General features: G+C 44.8%; 3 protein-coding genes and 1 pseudogene across 3 annotated transcripts; 2 read left to right on the top strand and 2 right to left on the bottom strand.

The window, feature by feature from the left end:
* Nucleotides 1-586: 586 nt before the first annotated feature.
* Nucleotides 587-4,725, bottom strand: LOC113058868 (suppressor of cytokine signaling 5-like). The gene is made up of 2 exons (XM_026227134.1): nt 4,398-4,725; nt 587-2,255 (listed from the first exon to the last, which is right to left on the bottom strand). Exon 2 carries the CDS (start codon nt 2,206-2,208, stop codon nt 808-810), a length of 1,401 nt encoding a protein of 466 aa, XP_026082919.1. The 5' UTR covers nt 2,209-2,255; nt 4,398-4,725; the 3' UTR covers nt 587-807.
* Nucleotides 4,726-7,206: 2,481 nt separating this feature from the next.
* On the top strand, nt 7,207-10,330 carry LOC113058869 (RNA polymerase II-associated factor 1 homolog). Its single transcript, XM_026227135.1, has 14 exons — nt 7,207-7,337; nt 7,486-7,515; nt 7,718-7,810; nt 7,878-7,999; nt 8,109-8,175; nt 8,255-8,356; nt 8,452-8,557; nt 8,661-8,729; nt 8,835-8,938; nt 9,017-9,133; nt 9,227-9,355; nt 9,435-9,540; nt 9,624-9,708; nt 9,864-10,330. The coding sequence occupies exons 1-14, from the start codon at nt 7,291-7,293 to the stop codon at nt 10,172-10,174; spliced, it is 1,488 nt and encodes a 495-aa protein (XP_026082920.1). The 5' UTR covers nt 7,207-7,290; the 3' UTR covers nt 10,175-10,330.
* A 286-nt stretch (nt 10,331-10,616) lies between these two features.
* Nucleotides 10,617-13,001, bottom strand: LOC113058870 (glia maturation factor gamma-like). The gene is made up of 7 exons (XM_026227136.1): nt 12,907-13,001; nt 12,547-12,643; nt 12,428-12,477; nt 12,303-12,352; nt 11,358-11,440; nt 11,204-11,277; nt 10,617-10,865 (listed from the first exon to the last, which is right to left on the bottom strand). Exons 1-7 carry the CDS (start codon nt 12,907-12,909, stop codon nt 10,794-10,796), a joined length of 429 nt encoding a protein of 142 aa, XP_026082921.1. The 5' UTR covers nt 12,910-13,001; the 3' UTR covers nt 10,617-10,793.
* Nucleotides 13,002-14,365: 1,364 nt separating this feature from the next.
* Nucleotides 14,366-23,320, top strand: LOC113058871 (protein Smaug homolog 2-like; annotated as a pseudogene).
* Nucleotides 23,321-23,555: the final 235 nt, after the last annotated feature.

Genomic DNA, 23,555 nt, shown 5'->3' on the forward strand with positions numbered 1-23,555 from the left:
TAATTATCGCTGTTGTGGTTGTTTAAGTCATCATTATATTCAATGTCACATAGTTATAGTCAATCAGTATCGTAACAGTCAACTTTAGAGTTAGTGTTACACAGTGTTTACAACCTGCCAATCGCTTTTCAAAACTATCCCAATGGCGTTTCGAGGGAAGATTATTTAATATATGTTCTTGATAAAAATGACACCTAATATAATTTAAAAATGGACATTCAATGGTCAGCGGAAGGGTTACGTCAGTGTAGGGCTGCACAATTATGGCAAAGATCATAACTCTTCATTATTCCCTTGATTTTGTAATTGCAATTGTTAATTACGCTTATAACAATTAACACTATATTATGTTTATACCATTGTTTGATGCAACTGCATGCCTTATTCTTATATGAAAATAAACAAGCTGAAAAACTTTGTACGTTTCTACAGTATTAACCCACGAATGTCAACCATAAATCGAATTGGTTTCTTTAAATCATAAAAAAAGTAAAAATATGAATCGTATTATAATGTTACATGAAACTAAAATTAAAACAATGACAAAACCTTGAGAAAACATGTAGAAAGTGAACGACTGCGTAGTTGTGCAGCCCTAGTCAGTGTTATAGTCATCGTTACAGTTATCGCTCTCGGCCTGAACGGGTCTTAACTCCCTCGTCTTGAGAATGATGATAAATACAGAATACAGATTCAGTGTTACTCCGTTCATTGTCATAAGGAAGAGCTAACAGCGTTCAGCGCTCACAGTGAGTAGCGTGGGGAAGGCACTGGCGTGGTTCGATCAGGGCACGTGTGGTCAGTCGGTCAGTCCCAGCAGGTGTCCAGTCTGCGGATGCGCACGCGCTGCTTGTAGTGGTACTCCTTCAGGTGCTCCTTCAGAGCGCTGGGCAGCGGCAGAGCGTTGATGCCGTCGTACGAGGTTCTGCTGCTGATGACGGCGCGGCAGATGCGCTGCAGGCTGAAGGGCTGCGAGCGGTGGATGGGGTTCGACAGCAGCGGCTCGAAGAACATGCAGGAGTTAGGGTCTTTATAGTGCTCCAGCAGACCGGTGACGGTGGGAGCGTGGAACACACTGGGGTCGTGCACGTCGAAGCTGAAGTTATGGTTCCACTGCTCGATCCGTGCGTGCAGCGAGCGTCCATACCTCCGGAAGCTGACCGAGAACAGGTAGTCTTCCTGGGCAGAGTCACGCAGGAGGAACGTTCCTTCGGGTTTGCCTTCCAGCAGTGTTTCGGCTTGGTATCGGTCCATGACGCCCCAGTAGCACGGGAGGTTAGTGATCCGGAGCAGATCGGGGACTAGACAGTGGATGTAGTCGATCTGTGTGTGGATGCGGAGGAATCCGTCGAGTGATTTGGGACTGTCTGGCTGAACTAGAGGCGCGACGGAGAGGGAGCGTGAGGACGGGGACGCAGCGGTCGAGTCCGGGTCAGACGGTGTGCTGGACGCAGTGACCTCATCCAGCGTCTCCAAACAGCTCTGCAGGAGCAGCGTCGCACGCTCGTCTCCGGCTAACTCATTCATCCCCGGAGCTAGTTTGGGTCCGAGCTTGTAAAGAGGGTTGATTTGTGCCGTCACTTCGAAGGTGTGTATCTGAGCGTTGGGTGGAGGTTCGACTCCCTGCTCGATGCTAATCCGGCGTCTCTCTCGTAAGCGGTCATCCTCGTCCTCCACAGCAAGCGTGGGTCGGGAGTCTAGAACCGGAGCTTGAGAGATGGGAGCCGTGTGCTGTTTGATGAGGTACCACTTCTGTGCCAGGTCCGAGCCGGCGGGGAACGGACAGCTGTCCAGCATGAGCTCGCTGAGGAGGATCTTACGCCTGGAGGACGGCGAGGGGGACAGGACCTGGGTCTTGATGGGGAAACACTGGCCCACTGCGTCCTGGATCTTCTGGCGGAGCGTCCTGCTGCTCCTGGAGTCAGAGGCGAGGGAGTGTTTGGTGGAGACCGGTTCGGACAGCAGGGATCCGGACGATCCCAGGACCTGAGAGGATGAGCTGGACTCCAGCAGATCTCCGTACTGGAAGCCGTCGCTCAAGGGCCGCTCCGAGGTCAGGTCATGTGACGGGTGGCTCTTCTTCTTCCTTGTCCTGCTCTTCCGCCTCCCTCCGTCTCGTCTCTCCTCGGAGCGGCTCTGACGAACCTTGGGACGTGCGCCACGCTCCCGCTCCTTCCCACGATCCCCTGCTTCCTCCGGCAGAGACATGACTCGGCTGTGGATGTGTTCGTTCAGCTGCGCTCCATGATTTCAGTCTGTGGAGAAAACAGATAAACCATTTCCCCTCTGAGACTAAACGAGAGAACAGCTTGCTGAACGAACGCTTGTTTCTGATAGTGTTTATTCTGCTGCTGTACTGTTTCAGTTTAGTTATAATTCAGAATAATATGATGATTTACTGCTCAAGAAACATTTCTGATTATTATCAGTGTTGAACACAGTTGTGCTCATGGCCGCGGGAAGGGGGGGTGCTGGGGGTGCTGCAGCACCCCCTAGTGACGAGAGGGAGATAAAAAAAAAAGTAGGCCTATTAAAATATTTTGCACAATTTATAAATTCCTTATTAATATTTTAGAAAATGATTTTGACACACGTAGTCTATTACGTATATTTTGGATTTTAATTTCATATTTTGAGGCCTAATCAACACAGGTTCGGAAGTTACGTTGTCAACGTCAGGCAGGCAGGTTTGGTCGCCGAGTAACGAGGTTTCCCGCTCGTTCCATGCAGAATACATCCATCTTTATATAATACAGCGCACCTCGACATTTGGACACCTGTAACCAGGGCACCCCGCCTGCATGTAGCTCAGGTAAGAGCATGGTGCTGCCGCGCTTGTAACATTTATTTTTTTGGCAATAAGTGTGGGATCAGCTTTGACTAGCCAAGCAATTGTAAGTAGTACACTATAGTATTTTTGTAAGGTGGTGGGGATGGAGATGGAGAGTATTATTTCGTTCGTGTGTTCTTTGCGTAATGGTTGTGGAGAACTGTTAAATAACGTTTAAATAGTCGGAGATTATTTCCTTGTGGTTTGTGTAAAAAGGTTGGAGATGAAGACAGAAAGCTTTATACTGTGCGTGTGTTTTTTGCGTAATGGATGTAGAGAAATGTTCAATAAACAAATTGCTTAAATAGTCAGAGATTATTTCCTTGTAGTGTGCGTAAAAAGATTTTGGAGTTAATAGAGTTGCGTCACGTGTGACATAAACGTGCAGTGACTCAAGCCAGTTGACCAAATCGATTGCATTGTTTTATTGTTATTGTGAAGTTTGTTTGATTAATATTATATTTTGTTGTAATATTATTTGTTGTATCTAAATAAGTTTCATGTATGTATAGGCTATCTGAAATTGTAATGAAAGTAATTATTTCGTTTTCCTTCGATTATTAAACTATTATTTCTGATTCTGCTTCTGCTTCAGATTAATAGCGCATTGCGCATATCTGAGAACTGATGTTTGTGTGTTTCAGACCCTGGCTGGCTGTGCACTGAAGTGTATATGACAATAAAGTAGTAAATCTCAATGTATTTATTTTTAAAATGTATTTTAAATAGGCCTATAGGCTCATAGGTTTTTTGTCAAAAAAAAAAAAAAAATTCACAGCACCCCCTGTTCAAAATTACTTCCCGCGGCCCTGGTTGTGCTGCTCAATATTTCTGTGGAAACTGTGATGCATTTGATTTTTCAGGATTCACAGATGAACAGAGAGTTCAGAAGAACAGCATTTATTTGAAACAGAAAGATTTTGTTACAATATACACTACAGTTATAAAGTTTAAAAGGGGATCAGTATTTATTTATTTTATTTTATTTTATGATTTCATCCAGTAAGGATGTTTTAAATTGATAAAGAGTGGCATATATTGAGCAGCACAACTGTGTTCAACACTGATCATAATCAGAAATGTTTCTTGAGCAGTAAATCATCATATTATTCTGATTTCTGAAGATCATGTGACACTGAAGACTGGAGGAATGATGCTGAAAATACAGCGGAGCATCACAGAAATAAATTACACTTTAACACAGATTCACACAGAAAACAGATGTTTTACATTAGAATAATATTTCACTGTTTTACTGTATTTTGATCAAATAAATGCAGCCTTGGTGAGCAGAAGAGATTTCTTTAAAAACCCATAAAAAATCTCACTGATCCCAAACTTTTGAACAGCAGTGTAAGTAAAATAAAATGTAAATATTTAATGAAAACTGAAAAACAAACTGAAAGTAATAAAATGAAAAAATATTTATATAAAGCCAAAAAAATATTTTAAAAGACGTATAAAAATTACAAAATCACATCAAATTACTCAAACTATAAATATGAATTCCAAAACATGAATCATTATTATAATAGTATATTAATAAATACTAAACTAAGACACTCACCCTCAGCAGTCTCTGGCATTTATTACGAGTGACTTTTATCCTCTTCTTTTATAAAATTGAATAAAAAAGGAATGAATGTCAAACAAACATGAGCCAGTCCCTCGATGTTTCCAAAGAGCTGCGTGAATCCGAGAGATATCAGCGATATACCGCGGTAATACTACAGTACTCACAGACACTACTGTAATATCAGCTGAAGATCCACGCAGCGCTGCTTCTCAACCACACACGGACTTTAATCAACCATGAAGGCCCTTTAATTACTCAACTTTAATCAGAAGAGTCGCTTGGAATCGAGCTAACTCACACAGCCGCAGCGGTGACTTCACTTCCTGTTCCTGATCCGACATCCGACCATACTTCCGGGATTACAGCGGAAGGAGGATTGTTTTTATAACTGTAATGTCAAGGGATCCGGTTTAACTGTTGATGTTTGGCTGGTGTTAAATAATAACAAATTGTCTCTGACAATAAACACTTCTCTTTTGAATGTTTTTTTTTTAAATATATATCTGTACTGAGGTTTTACCGCTGAAATTTGGATCAGTAATTATTGTGATTATTTGTTTCATGATTCAGATGACTTTTTCAGAAATCGTTTTTGATATTTTAATTAAATGCCGATGTTAAGGACGTTTGAAATTATTCTTCTTGAATGAGGACTTTTATCTTGGAACGCGGGCATACCCGGAAGTGGCGCTTCAACGCGATCGCATTCACTAGAAGCTGTTCCTGCTGCATTTCACTGTTAACTCTGTTTATTAATTAGTCGACCACATCCAGACAGACGCTAGCTCATTACAGGAGAGGTCGGGAGCGCGCACAAGCTCGTTCACTGGTTCAAGGTGGTTTATTACAGATGGACTCTCTGTTGTTGTTTTTGTTGTTGTTGTCTGAGGACGACGATGATGATGTCAGGATGTGTGATGATGATGATGTCTAGGTGTCAGGATGTGTGATGATGAAGATGCTGATGATGATGCCTGTAGGTGTCAGGATGTGTGATGAAGATGATGATGATGTCTGTAGGTGTCAGGATGCTGTGTGATGATGAAGATGATGATGATGGTGTCTGTAGATGTCAGGATGTGTGATGAAGATGATGATGATGATGGTGTCTGTAGGTGTCAGGATGCTGTGTGAGCTGCTGTTGTCTTCGATCTGGTTCCTGATCGTCATCTTTTGGCTGGAGACCATCAGTGTTTGGCTCTTCCTGTGTCTGTACTATCAGGACCGGGTTTTCTATCACTGGGGTTCAGGGTGAGTCCAGACTGAGACACTATCAGTTTTTCACAATATTTGACTTTCAGTTACGCTGTAAAATAAAGTGTGAGCCAGTGAAGAACACTCTCCCGTCTGTGAGGAGGACAGTCACAATTCAACACAAAGATGTCTTTAAAATCTTATCTGTGGTGCTGTTGTGAAAGCGTGTCTTGTTTTGTGTGCAGTGAGTCTGCGGGTGACCCCGATCAGTTCCTCTATGTGTTGAGCAGGTGAGCTTTAGTTCTGCTTTTGATACGGAAAGATTAAGAAAACCTTCCTATACGGCAAACCCTGCTCATCTTCTCCTACAGAATTGACCTTTCTGCGCACATGCAGACCTGAGGAAGTGATGTCATCACACGAGAGCCAGGTCACATGAGGGGACACGTGGGGGGTCAGAGGTCAGCAGATGCTTGTGACATCAGAGAGTGATGGTTCTGCAGGCGGATGGAGTCGAGGGATTCAGCAGAAACACACTGAACATGAGCAGTGTGCCGCAGGAACATCAGACGCTTTAGGTTTCTTCACACGATCAGTGACAAACCCTTACCTGACTGAGTTTAACCAGCTCATCTCTTTAACTAGCTGGGGTTTCATAAACATTAACATCTCCGGATGAATGATTATATAACTACTGTTCTGTCTATTTTTGTACCCGTTTATCTTTTTTACCTAATAATAAAAATAAATCTGTTTTAAATAGAGTTTTCTGAGGTTTCTTTTCTACACTGAACAAAAACAAGCAAAATCTCTCTTATTGCACGTTACAAGTGTGGTCACATTAGTTAATGCACAAAATATCATGAGTTACGAAGCGTTTATAAATCTGGTTTGTTGTTAAATCACGTGTGGTTACATGTTTGTTTTTAATGTTTAACATTTTCTTCTTTACTGTATGAAATAACACCATAGAATCACAATTAACGTATAAAGCAAACAGAATACATTATATGTCACTTAAAAACAAGAATGCATCAGTTTTAAATGATCTTACATTAGTAAAATAAACACTTCTGTTCATATAACTGCTCTACATCAATAAACACTGATGTACAGTATTCCTCAAAATCAATAAAAACAGTCGAATGCAAACATATTAAATAACACAAATATCCTTTATGTGTCTAATTCCATTTTATTAACCATTACCTGCTGACCTTCTATGACCCGATTCAACTATACTAATAAGCATTTTTTGTTTTTGTTTTGGATAAACATAACATTTGTTTCTCTTTGGTTGTTGTTATTGTTTCTAAAAAAAAGAGGAAAAGTAGCACAACGCATTAATTTCCATAAAACGTAACATAATTAGTTACTTTTTTCACGGAAGTAACGCGATATTGTAGCGCATTAGTTTTAAAAGTATCTTCCCCCAGCACTGTAAAATATCACATAAAATTATAAATACATGAACACATAAACATAGTTTGATACAGGCGCCGCTCGGGACAGCCCCTCCTCCGCGCGGGGTCCTTCAGCAGACGGCGCAGAAGTCGCACACACACACACACACACACAGAGAGAGAGAGAGAGAGAAGCGCGCTGCTGTTGTTTCTGTTGATAAACCGGTTTAAACTCTTTATTCGAGTGTTTCGTCGCTGTTTATTAGTGATTTGTGTGTTTTTCCAGCATGGCTCCCACTGTACAGACACAGGCGCAGCGGGAGGATGGACACCGGTGAGACACACACACACACACACACACACACACAACCCCTGATCACGCTCAATGCTCTGCTGGGTTTCATTAGAGACATCGCAGCTGTCTCATGTAGATCTCCTCATGTCTCAAGGAGTGTGTGACGTGTGTTTTGTGTTTCCTGCAGGAGTTCAGCTCACAGAAGCGTCCCAGAGAGGTGATGATGATGATGTGTCACCTGTCCTGTCCTCCCTAAATAGTGCTCTTCATCAGTGTTCTTCAGTACTGTGTAGTGTGTTTTGTTTGAGTGACCTGCATGTCAGCCTCTGACTCAGCCAATCACATGAGAGAGGGGGCGGGGCTGACAGAGGGAAACCTGTTTGGAAACAGAGGTGTGTTTAACCTCTTGTGTGCTGCAGGTCTGGTGTCGTGTGCAGAGTGAAGTATGGCAACAGTCTTCCAGATATCCCCTTCGATCCCAAGTTCATCACGTATCCGTTCGACCAGCACAGGTACGGCTCGCCTCGCAGGGGCTGCTGGGATAGATACGTCACGCTGACCGCGTGCTGTGTGTCGCAGGTTTGTGCAGTATAAAGCCACATCACTGGAGAAACAGCACAGGCACGAGCTGCTCACCGAACCAGATCTGGGCGTCACCATCGACCTCATCAACCCTGACACGTACCGCATCGACCCCAGCAGTGAGTCTCACACACACACACACACACACACACACACACTGCTTGAACACAGTACACACTAGATAAAGCGTGGTGGGAATAAAGATGCCTTGCTTTGTGTGTGTTTCAGTTCTGCTGGATTCTGCTGATGAGAAGCTGCTGGAGGAGGAGATTCAGGCTCCGTCGAGCTCAAAGAGGTGCGAGAGAATCACTTCTCCTGTGACCTCTGACCCCCAGCACTGACTCTGACGAGTGTGTGTGTGTGTGTGTGTTCAGGTCCCAGCAGCACGCGAAGGTGGTGCCGTGGATGAGGAAGACGGAGTACATCTCCACCGAGTTCAACAGATACGGCGTCTCCAACGAGAAGGTGGAAGTCAAGTGAGTGAGACACCACCAGTCTGTCTGATATCTCAGAGTGACGCTCTGATCATCATGTGACTCCCGTGTGTGTGTGTGTGTGTGTGTGTGCGCAGGATCGGTGTGTCCGTGAAGCAGCAGTTCACAGAGGAGGAGATCTACAAAGACAGAGACAGTCAGATCGCAGCCATCGAGAAGACGTTTGAAGACGCGCAGAAATCCGTGAGTGGACGGGGATCACACACACACACACACACACACACACGCGTGATGTCAGCTCTGGTCTGATGTGTTTCTGATTCATTCTTCTGTGTGAATCTTCCAGATTGCCCAGCATTACAGCAAACCCAGAGTCACACCGGTGGAGGTTCTGCCCGTCTTCCCAGACTTCAAGGTTACACACACACTCACAGACACTCACTCACACACACACAGACACACACACACACACACACACACTCAGTGCTCACATCTGTCCGTCTCTCTCTCTCTCTCACAGATGTGGATTAATCCGTGTGCTCAAGTCATCTTTGACTCTGATCCGGCTCCTAAAGATGTTTCTGCCCCAGCGGGGGTGGACATGATGTCACAGGCCATGATCAGGTGTGTGTGTGTGAACCCTGACCCCTGAGAAACCAGAGTCCTGATGTCAGCTAACCTGATGTGTGTGTGTGTGTTCAGGGGGATGATGGACGAGGAGGGGAATCAGTTTGTGGCGTACTTCCTGCCTAACGAGGACACGATGCGCAAACGCAAGAGAGACGTGGAGGAGGATCTGGAGTACATGCCTGATGAACTGTGAGACTCTTTCAGCAAACACATTCATCAGAGAAGAGTTTGTTTAACTATACTGGTATCCTGATGTGTGTGTGTGTGTGTGTGTGTGTGCAGGTATGATTATAAGATCGCTCGCGAGTACAACTGGAACGTGAAGAACAAGGCCAGTAAAGGATACGAGGAGAACTACTTCTTCATCTTCAGAGACGGAGACGGAGTTTATTATAATGAGCTGGAGACCAGGTATCTGTCAATCACACAGACGGCTCCGCCCACTCCAGCTCTGCGTGTGTTACTGACCGTGTGTGTGTGTGTGTGTTAGGGTGCGTCTGAGCAAGCGGCGGGCGAAGGTCGGCGCTCAGTCGTCTACGAACGCTGTGCTGGTGTGTAAACACAGAGACATGAACGAGAAGGAGCTGGAGGCTCAGGTCAGATCACATCACAATCATCTGAGACTGAGTTTGTCTGCACAGAAGATGTGTTCACTGATCTGTGTGTGTCTGATGAACAGGAGGCTCGCAAGGCTCAGCTGGAGAATCACGAGCCTGAGGATGAAGAGGAGGAGCTGGACCTGGAGAAAGACCTGCAGGACTCCGGTAACACACACACACACACACACACACACTGTTGTAATTATTTGTTCAGTTCCAGTGATTGTTACGGTTATGAATGAGCGTTCAGTGCGTGATGTTATGTGTGGTTTATGGAGAACCTTCCTTCGATGTGAATGTCACCGTTCTTCTGTGTTCAGGTGAGGAGCGTGAGAAGCCCAGCGACTCTGAGAACTCTGAGAGCGAGTCTGAGCGCGAGGAAGAGGAGCGTCCCGCTGATGAAGACGAGGAGGAGGAGGAGGATGAGGAGGAGGTCAAGCGGCGCGAGAGGAAGAGCAGCGGCAGCGAGAGCGGAGAGGACCGGCAGGCACGGGACGAGGAGGAGATCTTCGGCAGTGATGATGATAGTGAGGATGAGGAGGGTGAGCGAGCGAGGAGTAACAGCAGTAGTGTTCAGCACAGCGGCAGCGAGAGAGCGTCCGACTCCAGCGACGACAGCGACAGCCAATGAGACGGCCACACCTCACGCCTGGCCCCGCCCACCAGCAGCTGCTGCACTAGTGCTGTTTAACTCTGTCCCTCTCTGTTGGGTCTCTGATATGAAACACACATTCTGCTTGACCTGGACATGTGAGATTGAGTGTGTGTGTGTGTGTGTGTGTGTGTGTGTGTGTGTGTGTGTGCGCGCGTGTGTGTGTGTGCGTGTGTGTGTGTCCTGCTGCTGTAGGTAGACTCAGTTTTCATTTGCTGTCAGGTGTTCCTGTTTAATTTCTCTGCTCTTTCATCATGGACTGAGTGAATCTCTCATTAGTGAGCACCTTTATTTGCTGGTTTTTCCTCATTACAGTGTAAACATTGTAAATAAACAACGATTTTGTTAGTATTCCAGAAGTGACTGTGTTTCTCTAGAGCTGAACTGACGTCACACATGCACTACAAATCACCAGACGCACTGAGATTCAGACCTGATTTATGTGATGTTGATTCACAAACACATGATTTACAGAAAACCAGTTTCTCCAGGCTTACAAATGAAATAAGAGCAAGAATTATGCTGAGATATTTAAAACAGAATAAGTTCCCAGTTCTGAATGTCACTTCTGAGTGATTTCATGATGCTGTTCATAGATTTAGCGAAAAAATGCCAATTTCTCCTTCAGCCATTCTTCAGTCAGGTCGTCCGCATTACGAACCTCAAAAATCTACAGAGAGAGAGAAAAGATGAATTGCTTTTATGAAACCATTTCGACAGCAAAAACACTTTTGAACGTTCTGAAACAATTCGTAAAAATCGTCAAACTAAACAGTCCACGACCGATGCATAAATACTGATTTGTGTTACTGTTTTGAGATCATTATTAGAGACTTGATCGAACATTCCATTAATGTTACTTTGTAACATTTGCTCATAACTTTGATACAATGTTAGCTGCGATTGATGGGCTTGTTCATATGCAGCTCATCTGCTCCAGTGATATCTCTTGTATAATTAGCCGTTTGACCGTTAGCATCAGAGAGGAGGCAGTGGTCAGTGCCTGACCTTGGTGAGGTCCGCAGACTGCACCAGCCGGTTCTTGCTTCCAGCGTACATCATCTGCTGCTCCGGTTTACAGCCTGAGAGACATCAGAAGCGGTTTCAGTGTGAATCGAGTGTGAACGCCTCTGAACGCTGAGCTGCAGCCGTCTGTACTCACCCACAGGACTGGAGAAGATGAAGCAGAGCGGATACGACACACGTCCATCACCGTGGGTCAGCTTATAACTGTACACGATATACGTGCGTCTGAGTCAAAGAACACACACTCACACTGAGACTGCTACATTCGTTTTTATTTTCAGCTCTAGTCTTAATAATCAGTTGTGTGTGTTTTGTCATTTTTATTGTCTGTATAGTTTTTATACATTTATGTTTTAGGTTGTGTTATTTTAGTACTTCAAGTTCAACTAAAACATGTGAAAATGTTGCCTTTCTGGTTTCATTTGAATTTTAGTTACATTTTACCAATTTTGTTTCTTTTTTTTTTAAACAAGTTTAATTGTATGTTCATTTTTATTCCAGGTTTAGTTTTACTTATTTTAGTAATTCAAGTTTAACTAAATAAAAGGTTTGCCTTTACTGCATAAAGCTGAAATATTTTTTTATTTTTTATTTAATGTTTACTTTATTGCAAGTAGTTTGTTTTAGTTGTAGTAAAAAAAAATATTAACTTCTTTTTTAAATGTGTCCATATCTATTTTAGTTCAGTTTTAGATGTAGTTATTTTAGCACTTAAAAATAAACTAAATGGAAATGAGCTGAAATTAATAAAAACTAGTCAAAACAGGGCCAAATATACTTGAAAATAAAATAAATTAAAGTTTTGCAAACGAAAATTAAATAAATGTGCTTTTTGCAAACAAACATACATATTTAGCAATTCTTAATTTTTGTTTGCAAAACCTTTTTTCTTTAGCAATACTTGCTTCTTGTTGCACAAATGTCTTTAGCAGAAGTATATGTGGCCCTCTTCTGACTCCATAGAAATCAAATAATTTCAGTTTATGTTTTGATAATGTTTAGTTTTTTTTATGGTGTCATTTTTAGTTAACAACAATAACAAATCTAAATCCGGTGATCAGATCAGTGTGGTTAAGGATATCGAGGCTGACGCTCTGGAAGCTCTTCTCTGAGTTCATCCAGTGAGATGTTCTGAAACACACACACACACAGGTGAGTTAACCTTTGACCTCCTGACCCTCAGAGCAGCACAAAGGTCACACTGACCTCGTATTCCTCCTCCAGCACCACCAGCTGCTTCTCCATGTCGATCTTCACTGAGGAACACAAGAGCAGAATGAGCATCTGTGGGATCTTCACACAGATCAAGCGTGCGTCAGACTCACTCAGAATGGCTGCGTTGCTGGTCTCCTTACGGAAGCGGAACTTCTTCAGCTTCTCCTGCAGACTGCCGTCCACCTCGCACACAACTAGAGAACTCGACTGAAGAAACAACACAGATCTATAACTCAACCTGACAGCTGCAGCACACACTGAACCAGAGCTGAACTCATATCAGACTGAGTTATGGCCGTTAGAAGCGCCAGCTCGAGAGATCGAGGACAGGAAGTGTGTTCTGCTGTTCTGTAATGCTTCGCTTCCTCTTTTATTTAAAGTAAAGTCATAAAGCAGCTCTGGAAGTCGATGCTCTGAGACTCAAACACGTTCTAGATGCAGTCAGATCTGACAGAAAGAGACGATCTTACCATGGTGCGGCTCTGAGCGTCCGGTTCCTCTGGGTTCCTCTGACAGGATGCTGAAGATTCGAGACGCTCCTGTAGACGTCAGACTCAAACACTGCCTTCTTCTGTCATGAGGAACCACAGATCACGCGTGTTTGCACTCTCTGACTTCATCTGCCGCTGGAGCCATGAGAAGAGATTTACACAGATTTGATCTGCAGTGTGTGCAGCTGAATACGTTGAGAACACTGTACACTATCACTGCATTTATAAACACAACTACTAATCTAGACCTTGAGTCACTTTTCCAGAATATAGCAACCATTTCTGGATCATCTTGAGCAGTTAAAGGCTGACTCTGGTCAGTAATGTAGAGAACAGTGTAAAACAAACGACTCTATAGAAATGTACTGAACTGAATTAAACTGGTAGAGCAGCTCTAGTGAATGAGAGAGAGAGTGATGGACTGAGTGAGTGTGAAAGTATGAGCATGTACAGCACTCGATACTGAGTTGTGTCTCTTGTGTCTGAATGACTGCAGCAGTGCGGCGTGGCATGGAGTGGATCAGTCTGTGTCACTGCTCAGGTGTTATGAGAGCCCAGGTTATCCTCATAGTGGCCTTCAGCTCTTCTGCATTCTTGGGTCTGGCATATCTCATCTTCCTCTTCACAATACCCCATAGACGCTGTCTGTTGTTCAAGAGTGGTTTGACACAAGGAATGCGAAGCTGAAACCCATGTCTTGCAGACGTCTGTGTGTAGTGGTTCTTGAAGCACTGGCTCCAGCTGCAGTCCACTCTTTGTGAATCTCCCCCACATCTTTGAATGGGTTTTGTTTCACAATCCTCTCCAGGGTGTGTTTATCTCTATCACTCTGTGAACAGCCAGCCTCTTTTGCAATGACCTTTTGTGTCTTGCCCTCCTTGTGCAAGGTGTCAATGGTCGTCTTTTGGACAACTGTCGAGTCAGCAGTCTTCCCCATGATTGTGTGTCCTACAGAACGAGACTGAGAGACCATTTAAAGGATTTGCAGGTGTTTTGAACCTTTTCACAATATTCTTATTTTTCCTGAGATACTGAATTTGGGATTTTCCTTCGTTGTCAGTTTAAATCATCAAAATTAAAAGAAATAAACATTTGAAATATATCAGTCCGTGTGTAATGAATGAATATAACATTTTTACTTTTTAAATGGAATTAGTGACATAAATCAACTTTTTGATGATATTCTAATTATATGACCAGCAACTGTATATTTATCTGTTCTAGATTAAATGTAAATGTAAATAAAAAATTGAATTGAATTGAGAGAGAGTGTGTAAGAGAGAGAGATAAAGATACACACAGACACAGAGAGAGAGAGAGACAGACAGACAGACACACACACACACACACACACACACAGAGAGAGAGAGAGAGAGAGAGAGAGAGACAGACACACACACACACACACACACAGAGAGAGAGAGAGACAGACAGACACACACAGAGAGAGAGAGAGAGAGAGAGCGAGAGCGAGAGCGCGGTGTGTGTGTGTCGCTCGGTTCTGTCGGTGATCTTCAGCCGGTTCTGTGTGTTTCCGCGAAGATCTCACGCGTGTCGCTCAGTAAGTGTGTGTGCAGTGTGTTTTAATCTCTTGGTGTGTGTTAGCTCTAGGTTTGTGCTTTAGTGTGTGTGTTGGCGATGCTTCCTCTCCTGAAGTGTGTTTTATTGAGTGTAATGATGAATCGGGTGTATTGTTATCGTTGACCGATGTGTATGTGTGTGTGTGTGTGTGTGTGTGTGTGTGTGTGTGTGTGTGTTTGTGTCGCGTTCAGTCAGATTGCTGTTAGCATTAGCTTTAGCATCAGGCCTGTAAGCCGCGCTTCAGTGTTCCGTGTTTATTTAATTTCTGCACTAATTACATATCAATACACATTCAATCAAACCCTCTGTAGCTCGTTCAGACATTTCCATCACTATCTGTGTGTGTGTGTTTGATCCTGTCTGGCATTAACAGCGATATATCTGTGTGTGTGTGTGTGTGTGTGTGTGCTAGCAGGGCTATCGATACACCGCAGTCTCATTCCATATTTACATTTCATCCGATATGTAATCGATGTACCCCTCCAGTTCTATGATTCTAATCTCTGATCTGACTCTGTTCACACCTGATCAGTCTGATTCGGTTTACTCTCCTGTACTCGCGTTTACTCCTCATCTGTCTGACTCTACACCATCTGTCTTCTGACTGTGGGATATCTATTCATCTTTCTCATTTACACTTCATTACTCTGATTTTACACCTCTATGTGAATTCACTCTTCTGGCTGTAATTCCTCATCTCATTTTAACATTAATTCAGATTTTACGCTTCTCCTGTGATTGAGTTTTTTCACCATATATGATTGAATTAACTTCTTTTATTTAAATGTTTACCCTGGTTTTACACCTCATTCTGTGTGATTTTTACTCCCTAATCTGACTGTATTTACTCATTTCTGTCTAATTTAGAGCGTATCTGTTTGACCTCACCTCATCTGTCCTCATCTGTATGTACTAATTGTTTCTGCTTCAGCTGCTGTGGTCTGCTGGAATGTGGGAATCTGAGACAGAAAGATGTCTGAATGAGTGTTTGTGTGATTTGTTTAACACGCGTGTGCTCTGTGTGCAGCTCCTGGCGTCCGTGTGTGTGTGAAGATGCTCTAGACACGTCTGCATCTGCCTGTGACCTTTGACCCCTGACCCGAACACTGACCCGTGCCTGGCCGGAGTCCACCGCGCTCCAGAACCATGTGAGGGCTTTTCAGTGCCTCTCTGAGCACCGCCTGTAACCCCGCCCTAGTGTATACAAGCCCCACCCCTCATTCTAGCCCCGCCCCTGCCCCTGAAGACTCTGGCCATGATGTTCCGGGACCAGGTGGGGATCCTGACGGACTGGTTCAAGGGCTGGAACGAGTGTGAGCAGACAGTGGCGCTGCTGTCGCTGCTGAAGCGTGTCTCTCGGACGCAGGCCCGGTTCCTGCACATCTGTCTGGACCACTGGCTGGCCGACTGCACCGAGATACACATACTGGAGGCAGAGGCCAACAACGCAGGTGAAACCAGCGGAACCACGCATGAGCACTGCTGTGTTACTGATCTTGAGCTCGCTCGTACAGACTGATGTGATTATGATTCCTGTTCTGCCTGTGACACAGCAGGGCATCTTTAACTAAATAACAAATCTCTCAATTCACTGTTCCACAAGTTAAGGCCTTGAATCAGACATGGAATTAAATGTTGCATGCACCACAAAAATTAATGTCTAACTCTTGCTGCTGCATTTTGGACTAGCTGTAGTTTGTTTACTAAGCGTGCAGAACAACCACCCAATAAAGCATTACAATAATCTAACTTTGAGGTCATAAATGCATGGATTAACATTTCTGCATTTGACATTGAGAGCATAGGCCGTAATTTAAATATATTTTTGAGATGGAAAAATGCAGTTTTACAAATGCTAGAAACGTGGCTTTCTAAGGAAAGATTGCGATCAAGTAGCACACCTAGGTTCCTAACTGATGACGAAGAATTGACAGAGCAACCATCAAGTCTTAGACAGTGTTTTAGGTTATTACAAGCAGAGTTTTTAGGTCCTATAATTAACACCTCTGTTTTTTCTGAATTTAGCAGTAAGAAATTACTCGTCATCCAATTTTTTATATCGACTATGCATTCCATTAGTTTTTCAAATTGGTGTGTTTCACCGGGCTGAGAGGAAATATAGAGCTGAGTATCATCAGCATAACAGTGAAAGCTAACACCATGTTTCCTGATGATATCTCCCAAGGGTAACATATAAAGCGTGAAGAGTAGCGGCCCTAGTACTGAGCCTTGAGGTACTCCATACTGCACTGCAACAAGAAGGAATATAATTGTGAGGATACCACCTTTTCTAGTATCTTGGACAGAAAAGGGAGCTTCGAGATTGGTCTATAATTAACTAGTTCTTTGGGGTCAAGTTGTGGTTTTTTGATGAGAGGCTTAATAACAGCCAGTTTGAAGGTTTTGGGGACATATCCTAATGACAATGAGGAATTAATAATAGTCAGAAGAGGATCTATGACTTCTGGAAGCACCTCTTTTAGGAGCTTAGATGGTATAGGGTCTAACATACATGTTGTTGGTTTAGATGATTTAACAAGTTTATACAATTCTTCCTCTCCTATAGTAGAGAATGAGTGGAACTGTTCCTCAGGGGGTCTATAGTGCACTGTCTGATGTGATACTGTAGCTGACGGCTGAATGGTTGTAATTTTATCTCTAATAATATCGATTTTAGAAGTAAAGTAGTTCATAAAGTCATTACTGTTGTGGTGTTGGGAAATGTCAACACTTGTTGAAGCTTTATTTTCTAACATCTGAACCTGGTCTGAAACGGATCTCTCTGGTGTCTCTGTCCAGCTGTGGTCAGTCAGTGGCAGCAGGAGCCCAAGGAGAAGGCCGTGTCGCTGCTGCTATCCCATCTGCCCCTGCTGCAGCCACGCAACAGTGAAGCTAAGTGTGAGTACATGAAGCTGCTGCAGATGGTCCTGAGCCACACCATCGAGAGCAGTCTGTTCGTGGAGGAGAGTCGCCAGCTGCTGTCCTACGCCCTCATCCACCCGGCCACCACCCTTGATGACCGTAACTCTCTGGCCCTGTGGCTCAATCACCTGGAGGAGCACCTGTCCTCACGGCCGCCTCCGCCCGGCCCGTACCACCATCACGCCCGGCAGGGCTCCGACGAGTGGCCCTGCTCCGCCGAGGCTCTGGAGCCGGCGTACGGCTGGCAGGAGAAGCTGTCGTCCAGCTGCAGTTCACCGGCCGGACAGAACGGACACATGGCTTTCCCAGGAACGGGTGGAGTGACCTCACCGGTCAACAGCAGCACAGGTAACGTGCGCCAGCCGTCCGTCTGAGGTCTGTCTGACACTGATGTGTGTGTGAAAGCTTACTAAAACTAAAATTATCTCACCGTTTGGAATTTTTTATCACACAGTAGTGTTTTTCTTTCTCTCAGAATTGCAAGATACAAACCTGAGATATAAACTCTTAGTTCTAAGTCTGAATTGTGAGAAATAAACACTGAATTGCAATTAAAAAAAAATAAAAACATGCTTGTTTCCATTTTTTTAAAAAGCAGCTTTCCGAAATCTGATTGCATTGGTAAAAATATAAACATGCACAAACGGACCAAAATGCACCTGCGATTTCTCAAACCTGCAGCGGTCAGTGTGTAGGTCAGATGTAAGATATCAGGTGCTGATCTGCAATAACTGCTCCGCAGGACTGTCTGGTCAGGTGCAGCCGAGCCCACTCAAGCCTCCATGTCACTAACACCCTCCAATCAGCCGGCCTGCAGCTCTGATTGGCTGAGCCAGGAGGAGGGGGGCGGGTGTCAGGGCGTGTCCGGAGCAGAACACGCCCCTCTGTCGCCGCAGAGCAGTGTGGCATCTTCAGGCAGCGAGCAGACGGAGGAGCAGAGCAACGCACGCAACACTTTCCAGGAGGACGGCAGCGGGATGAGAGGTGACCGACACACACACACACACACACACACACACACACACACACACACACACACACACTCACTCACACAGAGACACACACACACACACACACACTCACTCACACAGAGACACACACACACACTCACTCACACAGAGAAACACACACACACACACACACACACACACTCACTCACACAGAGACACACACACACACACACACACACTTGACACACAGCTCAGGGGCGATTTCTGAATCACTTCACCTTCTCTCTGTGTGTGTGTGTGTGTATCTGTGTCTCTGTCTGTGTGTGTGTGTGTCTGTGTGTGTGTGTGTGTTTCTCCTGCAGACGTGCCGGCCTGGCTGAAGAGTCTCCGTCTGCATAAATACGCGTCGCTCTTTTCTCAGATGACGTATGAAGAAATGATGATCCTCACAGAGAAGCACCTGGAGTCGCAGGTGAGCTCCGCCCCATCAGCTCATGTGACCTCAAAGCCCCGCCCCCGACTTCTACAGTGGTGAAGCTGTTGAATTAAGAGATTCTTTGAAATGACAAATGAGCCACGAATGCAAATTCCTGATATTAACTATAATAATTCCTGATGTCACTCAAAAACAGTCAATTAATATTATGAATTTCACTGCTTCTTACCAGAAATAAGGTGAATAAACCTTGGGTGGCATGATGTTGGTTAGTTGTGGTGTGTGTTTGTTTCAGAACGTGACGAAGGGAGCTCGACACAAGATCGCTCTGAGCATCCAGAAGCTGAGAGAGCGACAGGGCGTCCTCAAGTCTCTAGAAAAGGTGAACGATGGATCTGAATCTGCGTTTCTTTTGATTCGTCTCCAACCGTCCTCTTATCGTAGATTGTGTTGTTGATTCCAGGATATTCTGGAAGGCGGGAACGTTCGGAATGCTTTACAAGAGCTTCAGCAGATCATCATCACGCCAATCAAAGTCTATGCCCCGCCCACTGCTGCCCAGAAGGAGGTGGAGCCTGTCGATAAAGCAGCCAATCCCGGTGAAGAGAAGGAGGGCGAGGGCTTCCAGACCCACAATCCTCCAGCGTGTGACGGAGAATCAACATCTGCACCCATCGGTGACGGAGACATCACAGGACAGTTCACACGTGTGATGGGGAAAGGTTTATTCACATTTTAATTCATTTCAAATAACGAGCATCATTTTTTTAATGGTTGTAGTTAAGTATAAAACCAGCTGCTGTGTGTGTGTGTGTGTCCAGTGTGCACACAGCTGCTGGTGTCCAGACCGGACGAGGAGAACATCAGCTGTTACCTGCAGCTCATAGAGAAGTGTGTGACACACGAGGTGAGGCCTGCTCCATCACTGATGCTGCTGTGCTCCAGCGTGACTCTCATGAGTGTGTGTGTGTGTGTCAGGCGTTTACAGAGACGCAGAAGAAGCGGCTGTTGTCATGGAAACAGCAGGTGCTGAAGTTGCTCCGCCTCTTCCCGCGGAAGACTGTGATTGACAGCGGTGTGTACCGGCGAAGGTGAGTGTGTAGCGATGGCTGTTTGTGTGTGTGTGTGCCGCTCGTCCTCACCGGTGACCCCCGTGTGTGTGTGTGTGTGTGTGTGTGTGTGTGCCGTTCGTCCTCACCGGTGACCCCCGTGTGTGTGTGTGTGTGTGTGTGTGTGTGTGTGTGTGTGTGTGTGCCGCTCGTCCTCACCGGTGACCCCCGTGTGTGTGTGTGTGTGTGCAGCTGGCAGCAGTACGGGTCGAACTCTCTGCCCACAGCTGGATCTGTGAGCGCAGGCTTGAGCCGCCGGGGACAGAGACCCTTCCAGATGCCCCCCCGAGGAGCTCCTCCAGCCGGACGCATGAGTCTGATGAGCGCCGGGGGTCTGACCGGAGCATCCCCCCGACACTCGCTCACTAACCCCCCCGCGGTCAGCACACAGGGCCGACAGGTCAGAGACACCAGCGCTCTACACACCTCTCTGTTTGGAATGGAGCGGTTTATTTAAACTTTACACAAAATATTGCACATGTGTTTTATTGAGTATCATATACAGTCTTGACTAGTGAGAATATGGAGGAGATATAACACTCTGAACTCTCTCAGAGACAGAAGCTGGTTCAGAAGCGGCTGACAGTGACAGACGGTTGGTGTGATCATGTGTTTCAGAATCTGTGGTTTGGGAATCCTGGAGGCAGTAACAGCATGCCGAGCCAGAGCAGAAGTTCAGTGCAGAGAACTCACTCACTTCCTGTTCACACGTCTCCTCAGACCATGCTCCTGTTCCAGCAACAAGGTACTGACCGCGATCCTCCGCCTGTTGTCTGCTTACACTGCTGACTTCACAAGGACAGAGTCCGTTTTGATGTGAATGTTTATGGTATGCATACAGACAAACACATTTTTTTAAACTACAGAAGAAATATGAAAATTTCCTGATACACACAGAAATAATTTCATCCAGTGTTATAATAAAAACCATCAAACAGAATAGCGGCATGAATAACATTAGCAATGACTGCCAGATTGTAACTGAAGAAAGTAGGTTGTGTGACTTACAACATGATCCAACATATTACTATATGTTCAAATGATACGTGTTTTGACAAACGTTTTTTAAAATGATAATCCTCACATTTCAGCCTTTAAAACTTAACAATAATGCAATGTTGATTGATCACATACTCTTGTTTCCAGAATGCCAAGTTCCAGGGACTGATCTGGAGATCAACCCCACGCTGGAGTCTCTGTGCCTCAGCATGACAGAGCACGCCTTAGGAGGTACGACCAATCACAGCACGCCTTCATCCCGCTCCACCCAATCACAGCACACCATCAAGATGACCTGGCAACACTAAAGTTTATAAAGCATTTTTTCCTTCTCTCTCTGCAGACGGAATGGACAGAACGTCGACGATATGATACTCAAGCCGGTGAAAGAACTGAATGATGACTGCGCTGTGCTCCAGTAGCTCATCACACACACACACACACACACACACACGCACACAAACTACACGAGTCACTACAGACCACACACAACTAACTGTGTATATGTTCTCTAATATTTTTCTACTTTATTGTACTTAACTAAGTTTATTATAAAGGAAATACAGAAACTATTATATTGCGGAACTGAGATCAGGATGAGCGTCATTAGCTGGAGGTGTGTGACCGCGAGGAATGATGGTGCTTCTGGTCTGAGCGAGACCTTCTGCTGAGCGCGGTCAGTAGCCGTTCGTTTACATCCACTTCCTGTGTCCATCTGCCTGCATGACCTCTGACCCTCACGACTTCAGGCATCCCTGTGTTTATCTGTTATGATGCGTTCTTATTTCTGGCCAGGTACAAGAGGTTTCTTAGCACTTACACGTGAGATGTTTACCAGTGCATCACTACAGCCGCCAGCTTTTCTTCAGTTTGTAAATACGCAGGTATAGCAAAATCATAATATGACCCGAGAGACTTTATCCAAATGATTTTTATAAACAGATCTATGAAGTAAAGATGTGAGGCGTGGCCACTGAGAGATCGAGCTGTGCTCGTCTGTAGCTCCGCCCCTCCATGACTGACAGGGACGTCCACCAATGACAGACTCCGCCTCCTACTGACTGATGCAAAAATCCACCAATCAGATTCCATTTCATCGTCGATGTCATCTTTGATTTCCTCCTGGCTTCACAGAATCGACCAATCGCAGTGGTGCTTTCTTTGGATTCATTTGTGGTGTGTTGTCTTTGAAAATCCCATTCGGCCTTATCAGAGCATCCGAGCGCTTTGTGTGTGTGTGTGTTTTATACGTCTCTCAGACGCTGCTCTGTGTCTAGTAAAACTGTATTGACTGAAAAACAGGCTTGTTTGCTTTATTTGTGTAATGATTGAGTCTGCTGCGTCACTGCCGTGTGTGTGTAGAGCTCGAACCGCTCCAGAACTCGTCCTGCTCACATCAGTCTAAACCAAAAGAAATACTTTTCATAAAGAAAAGGAAGCCTGTTTTCTATAGAAACTTGTTTCTGCCATGGCATAAAAAAAAGACAAGTTAATTGAAACTTTTTATCTCACAATACTGACTTTTTTCCAGTTTATCTCTAAATTCTGACAGAATTGCGATCTATAAACATAATTGCTAATGATTCTAAATATAAACTCACTTTTTTTATTCAGTGGTAAAAATAAATAAAATTCAAGTAAACTAAGAATTCTGAAAAAAGTCAGAATTGCAAGATATAAACATGGCATTGTGAGGAAAAGGTCAGAATTTGCGTTGCAGTTCTGACTAAACAATTATTATTTTTGATTATGATGGAAAACATTGCAGATCCCTGTTTTCCATCCCGTGGCAGAATCAGGCTTCTATGATTTTGTGAAATGTTATGATTGTGTTGTTTTCATGACTGTCCAGCACTTTCCCCAGTTACTGTAATGCCAGAAATATTACAGTTCGGTTAATCTACAGCATGATATGCACGTAATTCCTGATTAATTACTGCTGCTCAGACAGGATGTTGTGATCTGAGGTTTAACTGCTGAAGTGCTGGAGGGTCATGGAGGTGTTTCGTGGTGATCTGTGAGATGGAAGCGTGTCCGTGTCTCAGTCGCTCTGGATCTCATCACACTTCGCTTCCGCTTCACTCCTCCATCCCCTTCATTCAGAGCGTCTCGTCTGCTTCCTGTTGGAGACCAAATCCCTCCGTGAGAGCGAGTCAGAGTCAGCTGATGTTTTATCTGTGTGTGGAACAGCCTGGTGCTTCTTCACACCGCAGCTCTCTCCGTCTTAATCGATTGTTTCATTAACGTGTGTCATAACGGGGTCAGGAACCCTCGGAGGAAACTGAACTTACTGACAGCAGCTTCCTCTGCATCCATCCATGTGAGGATGAGAAGCTTTACTGGAGGGAATCATTCCAAAGATGTGAGCTCTCTTTCTCTCTCTCTCTCTCTCTCTTTCTCTCTCTCGTGCAATCTCTCTCTCTCCCTCTCCCCCCCACTCTCTGTCTCTGTCCCTGCCCCCCCCTCTCTCTGTCTCTCTCACTCTCTCTCTCTCTCTCTCTCCCCCCCCTCTCTCTCTCTGTCTCTCTCTCTCCCTCCCCCTCCCCCCCCCTCTCTCTCCCTCCCTCTCTCTCTCTCTCTCTGTCTCTCTCACTCTCTCTCTCTCTCTCTCTCTCTCCCCCTCCCCCCTCT

This window comes from Carassius auratus, chromosome 40, assembly GCF_003368295.1.
Source record: "Carassius auratus strain Wakin chromosome 40, ASM336829v1, whole genome shotgun sequence".
NCBI lineage: Eukaryota > Metazoa > Chordata > Actinopteri > Cypriniformes > Cyprinidae > Carassius > Carassius auratus.

Bases quoted from the DNA above. Each gene is read 5' to 3' on its own strand.
- LOC113058868 (XM_026227134.1), bottom strand. From the start codon at position 2,208: ATGTCTCTGCCGGAGGAAGCAGGGGATCGTGGGAAGGAGCGGGAGCGT.
- LOC113058869 (XM_026227135.1), top strand. From the start codon at position 7,291: ATGGCTCCCACTGTACAGACACAGGCGCAGCGGGAGGATGGACACCG. The intron at 8,730-8,834 runs GTTACACACACA...TCTCTCTCACAG, and splicing joins CCGTCTTCCCAGACTTCAAG to ATGTGGATTAATCCGTGTGC. The intron at 9,134-9,226 runs GTGAGACTCTTT...GTGTGTGTGCAG, and splicing joins GAGTACATGCCTGATGAACT to GTATGATTATAAGATCGCTC.
- LOC113058870 (XM_026227136.1), bottom strand. The intron at 12,353-12,427 runs GTCAGTGTGACC...TGTGTGTTTCAG, and splicing joins TGCTGGAGGAGGAATACGAG to AACATCTCACTGGATGAACT. The intron at 11,441-12,302 runs ATATCCTTAACC...ACTCAGACGCAC, and splicing joins CTTCCAGAGCGTCAGCCTCG to GTATATCGTGTACAGTTATA.